Raw genomic sequence first — 7111 nt, forward strand, 5'->3', positions numbered from 1 at the left:
TGTGTGTGTATACATATATAGTGTGTTTCATCACACTATTCTCTCTCTCTCTCTCTCTCTCTCTCTCTCTCTCTCTCTCTCTCTACATATCTACATATAGTGTGTGTGTATACATATATAGTGTGTTTCATGATACTATTCTTGTGTGCGTGATCCTCAATCCAACGCTCGTGCAAGTTGAGGATGACGAAGTAGAGATGTCTTGACCCAAAGATCTAGGGAATTGCTCCAACTAGGTAAATGGGAAATTCCATAGCTTTGTAGAGTTAAATTAGACCACCATCCATAGCCGTACAAGTAATAATTCCGTGATCTATGGCCGTACATTGTCTATATCCGTACAAAGAGTGGTTCAGCATTATAAACCATTGAACCAACTAAGACCATTACAAAAACCAACTGTTATGTGAGTGTGAAAAGACAACATGACTATACAAGATACTCCTGCTACGGAGGAACTTGTTGCATATGAGAGATGAAGATTGGCTAATGTTTTGGCACACGTTACAAGTCTCTCCTTGGAGGTTCAACGGACATACAACTCGTTGGCGTTTGAAAGATTTTGGGCAACTACTTTGCGGCAAACACGAGCCTCATGATAGACTTTCCCGGGCTGGCAGAGGTAGTCAAGATGGGGCGCACAATGGGCGTCGAGGGAGCAAATGCAGAGACCCTCCAGGGCACAGCCATCCGATTGGGTGGGTTGCAGAGGAGAGATGCCCAGAACGGCGTCCGACCACTCGCTGGAGAAAATGCCGTCGGGATCGAGGCGTTGCTTTACGCGAAGGAACCGGTGGAGGTTGGGGTACTTGTCCCACACACCCAGAAAGGCTACCGGTCTGTTCTTGCCCCAGTGCGGGCGCCCGCCGTACTTGAAGGCGGCCATCTGCTCGATTTCCTCCAGCACATCCTCGAGCAACCTCGGCCCCCCGGCCTCTCTTGAGCGGTAGTAGGTGATGTCCACGCTCACGCCATCGTCCTGCTCTCCGAGGAAGGCGCTGGACCCCTTTACGAAGCGCATGTAGACGCCGTAATAAAGGTCCACCCCGCAGAGGCCCTTGGCATCGAGGTCCCGCAGAGCCTTAACGTCCTGGAGAAAGGCCTGCAGCTTGGTGACAGGAATGGACACCGTGGTCTGGTGGAAGAACTCCCCTTTCACACGGCTGTCCCACGCACACACGCGGGCGTCATCGGCACTGCTGCTGCGCAGGCACGAACCCGATGCTTGCAGTCGGTTCTGGTAGCCGATGACGGGATAGCCCGTGAAGGTATGGTCGTTGTTCTTGAGGCCGTTGCCAAGAGCTAGCAGGGTGGCGACCTGCACACGGGCTGAGACGCACTTGCCCTCTGCGTTGTTCGTAGATTCGAACGAAGACTCTGCGCAGGTATTATTATTCACATACCGACAGGAGAATCAGCAGTAGACTAGGTGCCTCGACCATTCACGCCCCTCCTTTCTTTCATGATAACGTAGAAAGCCCAATTGACGTACGTAGACTTACCAAGAGCTCGGACTGCCTCCACGACGGCGATGTCGGTCGGACGAAACCCAAGGAAGTCGTTTACACCGTCTCCTGCTACATCCATCGACACTCGGTCGTCCATCTTGTAGACTGCCTTTCGTCGCGAGGGATGCCAGGTAACGTCTCCGAACTCATGGGCAGACCCGAAAGCTACAATTCTCTCCTCCAGGTCCGCATCGGCCAGGACCTTATTCGTAATCGAGCGTTTGAACATCGGCTCCAGCTTCAATCTCACCTGCAAACAACGTCACGACTCGCATCAATTCTCAACACATGATGGCCACACTCTGCACCAAAAGGAGACGTAGATTCATGCTTTTTACCTTCGATATCACACCTAGTACTCCCAAAGACACTTTTGCGGCGTTGAGCTCCTCCGAATCGGCCTCTGTCAACTCAATCACTTTGGCATAACCTTGCTTTCTTGTGGCAGGAATGACAAGAGTCAGGCCCGTCACATACTCGTGGACAGCACCACCTTTCTGAAAAAAGGAGCTGCCGTGTGCCCCTGTGCTCAGGAGACCGCCGATGCTAACACCTTCCCAATAGGGAGTGTATGGTAGAGCGAGGCCTGCTGCTGCAATGCCATCGATCAACTGCCGGAGCTCCACACCGCTGTCTGCTAACACAGTCATCTCCTCCTTGTCGATTACAAGGTTTTGGTTGTAATCCCTGGTACTGATCACCAGCCCATCATTGCCGCCCGTACAAATAAGCTTTGGTATACTGTGTGCCCACCTAGACACAACCTTCACCTTCTGCTTCTTTTGAACGGCTTCTGCCACCGCAGACATAATCTCGTCTTCCGTTGTGGGATACACAACTTTAGCTGCTGTGCACGGTGTGCGATCAGGCCAGATCCCATAGCAGCTAGAGATGTTGCAATGACTTGAACCGCATTGGACCGGATCTGTTGGCGGACTCCCTATGGTTACTCTGGACTCCTGAACTATTATGGAGGCCAGCATATAAATGCAAGCAGTAGTGACCTTGAGAACTCGCGCGTTGTTTTGCCAAACGAAGTAATCCATGATCACTTCCTCTACATGTAGGGATGTTGAGATGCACGACATCTTATGTTGGGACTTGCTTGCAACTCTCGCTGTATTCTCATTACTATGTGGAGTGTATTGCACTATACGGTAAGCAAGAGCTCTAGATGTGGAGTGTATTGCACTACACGGGTGGTAATAAGAAATTTTAACGTGCGCTTAATATATAACGGTTCACTCCAAACCTACCCAGCGGTTGGTAAAGACAATGGTCCAGATTCCTATGGGCGACTAGTTCCGTGACCAGTGTTCACCAAAAACCTGGGTTTAGTGGAATGTGAATTGTTAAAATTGAGATTTAACCTCAAAAAATATAATTAGAAGGTTTTGATGAATTGTAATTTTTAGAGGTATATAATTATTTGATCTTTATTTAAATTTTTGAACATTTAAAAAATGTTAAATATTCAAGCTTCAAAGAGTTTTAAATTGTCAATATAATTCTTATAATTTTTGAATCGATATTAAATATATTTTTATATTAAATAATAATTAGTAAATTAGTAATAGTTATTAATAATTAATAATTATTAACTTACTAATTAGTTAATAGTAAATTAATAAAGCCTTTGTTAATAGTGAATTAGTTAATGACAAATGTGTTCACTTACATTACTATTAGTTAATAGTATGCATAAGTTATAATGCCTTATTTTTTAAAATCTTTGAAGTTTGTAACTTGTTAATTAATAAATTTAATATCAAATGGTTTTCACTCACCCACTACCCAACCGTCACTCACCCACTGCTAGTGTATAGTCACCAGTCCTAGTAGTTAATTTTACTTCCATCAACTTTATTGAGTTTAATTGTTAGGACAACGAAAATTAGTAAAAAAAAATTCTTTGAAAATAAAATATTGTTCTTTTTAAAGGAACCCAAGGTCCCAATGCCTTCAGGCTTCATTGCTTCAACGACTTCATTCTCTCCCTGCATGTGCGACTAGTTCCTTCATTCTCATTGCTTCATTGCTTTGGACGACTAGTTCCGTGACCAAAAAAACACATGATGCTATATGATGATGTACCTCACGCTGCAACACTTCCGGAGAAAGATTACTTGTTGGCCCCCTGTGCCACAACCATCCGCATGCGCACTGCCATACCCCAAGGGCCGAACAGGCATGTTGAATCCCTAGCATTAACGGAGGTTTTAAAAATTTTGCACCAATGAGGTGTTCTGAGGGGTTCACTAGGGGCACCTTCTCTTCTCTGGAGAGTTTCACAAAGCTACCAGGTGGTAAGAATTTGAAGGTTCAGGAAGGGGAGGAGGAGGTTTGAAGAGATTTGGGTAGCATTTGATTCTGGAAGCCTCAAAAGACATGCGAAGCACGGGTTCCCAACTAGTGTACAAAAAAAAACAAGGGCCCCTACTACGAAGTACCTTTAAAACCAAGATCCACAAGAAATTTCATAAACAAAATTGGGCTCCCATATTGAGGAGATTTATGAATGAGGATTTATATTGAAGTTGCAGTCACATGCTTTTATTTATCAAACAAGATATTATATTACACGTTGGTTTTATTTGTGACCTTTAGGGTACTTATGTTTATTACATATAAACTACTTTTCTAATGCAAAGACCAATATCACTCCTAGAGCAAGGTTGTGATGAGCAAGGTTGAATCATAAAGGGATACAAGAAGGCATTTGTTTCAATCTTATGCATCTAGCAAGACTAACATGACTGCTACAAAGCAAAACTTCTAGCTTCCATGACTATCTCACTTAATTATATTATGGGTGTGTCTCTTAGTGCCACTAATGTGATGGTTGGGAAAATTTATCCTACTATGTCAATAGCTGCATGCCTCGCCAATCAAATGGCATGTGGCTGACACAACCTTATCCTTCTTAAACCTATGTATTGCTGAAAAGTAATCTTCAAAAGTTGATGTAAGAATAAAGAGAGGAGGGATCAAACTTACTAGAATTTTACTAAAGGAGGCTTTCTTGCCACCAGGAGATGGTTGTTGACATCTCAAGTTGACAATGAGGTGGCCTAGATCTACGTGTTACTCTATGTTAACTCTGAAATACTACCATAGTATAGTTCTTTGCCTTAGCATAAGAATAGTATTCTCCGTTAGGGTTCCAAACATCATCCACACTAGCTTAATTAATGTAGTTTATTGATTGTTATGATTATACTTAGGTATCATCCACACTAGCTTATCTTAGCACTAATCCCATTATAATTAGTATAGGAATAATTCACTATCACCATCACCATATCCATGGAAGCTTGGATCCTCAAGTTTTAACATGGAGACATTAGGGCCAAAAACGGCTAGAAAAGGGCTGTTTGTTAATCTAAGGATTAAGAAATTGTCCAATTATGAATTGACACGTATACAAAAGTATGGCATTCTTGTCTCCTCCAAATGTCTTCTTAACGGTTCTATTTTAGTGGCGAACGGCTAAAACGGCTAAATTTAGACGTTTACGATGGCTAACATTAAAGTTTGGGTCCAAAATAGTGACATCTTGTTCCATTTTTTATTTCAAAAAATCAAGCATGAAGATACGAAATCCTCTTTTCAAGCCTTGAAAACAACGCTATTAATGACAAAACACCAAATTTTTTTAAACGTCTACTTTCCACCTTCCCTTCATTTTGGCATATGGTTTATTCTCCTTTCTTTGCACTTTCAAAAGATTCACTGTTCAAAAGATTCACTATTTTTCTCTTATCTGTGAGCTTCTATGGCGTCCTCATGTCGTCCTTCTCATAATATAACTTCTTGTGATTTTTTCGTGTGAATGATTGGGTAACAATGCTTCCCTCTTGCAAAGGTGCCCACAGGGTGAAAAGAACCAAGCGAAATGAAGTGAAATCCCATTGGAAAGGTCGTGTTCTTGCATTCAAAGTGACTGACAATGGCTGGCTTGCCAAAGTTCAACATGTCTACATGGCCAAAGACATGGTGTTGAACTTGGATGAACATCCAATTCTCCATTCTTACTGTAATTCAACAAAACTTTATCTATTTGATACAACACAATATTTCTCTTTCTGATATATTTGTTGTTTGTTTCATTTCAGTTATCTTTCCGTCAACAGCTGTGGAGTGGCAGCCTGTTGAGAGCTTAAGTGGCACATTCAAAGCAATTCACAAGGGGATTGCAGATGTCATGTACGCAGACAAACCACCTTCATTTTACAAATCAGTGGATTTATTTGTGTATTTTGCAGAATACAGGGTTCCATCAAGAGAAAGTGTTCATGGAGAATTATATGACATACCTATTCCCACATTAATGTCATTAGAATGGGAAGTTCCTGATCCAAATACCATAACAAGCTTCAAATCCAAAATCAAAGATAATATTCTTAAAGCTATGTCTCCTGGAAGGATTTCAAGAAGGATTAAAATTCAATGGTTCTTGCCTATACATGTCTTTGTGGCATGTTTCAAAACAATGGAATTGGAGAGGACAAGAACGATGTGGCTTAATAGAAGACTATCTCTGACTGATCTGGACATTGTACTTGGAGAAGGATGGAGTACCAAGGAAACTTTTCATATGGGGGACAATATCAGTTGTAGAGTAAGCCCAAATTCTTTGTCCATCTCATACCAACTGTGTCGCCAATCCCTAGTTTTGGGCTATGACTATAGGAGATGGAAAAGCAAGCTTGGTAGTTGGGTCCCTTTGGATTCTGAAGAGAATTGTCCAGAGTTTGAATTTAACATCATAGTCCATCCATTCATAGATCCCAGGAAACTCATAGTAACATCAAACTGGCGACTACAACATGTTCGAGAGTCGCTTGAGTTTCTGGACGAAATATCACCTGAATATAGATTCAAAGTAGATGATATTGTTGTCAGTACAAGGATGGAGAGTGTAACCTCATGCATCACATGTCTCCCCCCAAAAAAAGTTGTATTTGAGCCACTTGCAAGGGCAAGTTTGTATAGTTGAAAAGGATTTCTCCAATAATGTAATCAATATATTCTGCTAGATTTCGTCTTGACTTCTTCACAAAATTGGTTAACAAATTGTTCGCGGCACAGAACAAGGTTTAACAGTTGAATATCAAATTATTGATACTGAATTTAAGTACAGAATATTGTCCAAAAAGGGTGTGTTCATATGGACAAAATGAACAAAACAAAATCCAATATGTGGAATCACTCTACAAAATCAACTTTCCTTTTGGCATGAGATGACCCTGCATCTTTAGAGAATCTTTCTCTCTTCTGTTTGCTTCGATCAAATTTTGCTGATTGAGGTTCAAGTTCTGGAGTTTTCAGCACTTGAGGTGTTGGAGAGGAAGACTTTAGAGTGAATTCCCCTAATGGTGGTAAGTTGGGCTCCTCTCTGAGACCTTCACGTGTTGGCGAGGGAGATTTGGCAGTGGGGTCTGGTTTTGGAGAAGGTTCTTTGGAGGTTGGCCTTGGAGACTTGGCAGTCTTCTTGGGGAACATGAACAAGAAATTTAATGGAGAGCCAACATTTGCCCTCTTACTACCTTTGTTGGATAAACGACGCTTCTGAATTTTAAATTTCACTGGTGAGTGAAAAG

General features: G+C 42.1%; 1 protein-coding gene across 1 annotated transcript; it reads right to left on the reverse strand.

Annotated features, from left to right (window-relative positions):
- Positions 1-244: 244 nt before the first annotated feature.
- On the reverse strand, positions 245-2620 carry LOC147602641 (L-gulonolactone oxidase 2-like). Its single transcript, XM_086797584.1, has 3 exons — positions 1847-2620; positions 1503-1758; positions 245-1377 (listed from the first exon to the last, which is right to left on the reverse strand). Exons 1-3 carry the CDS (start codon positions 2594-2596, stop codon positions 527-529), a joined length of 1857 nt encoding a protein of 618 aa, XP_086653710.1. The 5' UTR covers positions 2597-2620; the 3' UTR covers positions 245-526.
- Positions 2621-7111: the final 4491 nt, after the last annotated feature.

The sequence above is a fragment of the Cibotium barometz genome, chromosome 66 (genome assembly GCF_041138505.1).
Source record: "Cibotium barometz isolate CiBa-2024 chromosome 66, ASM4113850v1, whole genome shotgun sequence".
NCBI classification, from domain to species: Eukaryota; Viridiplantae; Streptophyta; class Polypodiopsida; order Cyatheales; family Cibotiaceae; genus Cibotium; species Cibotium barometz.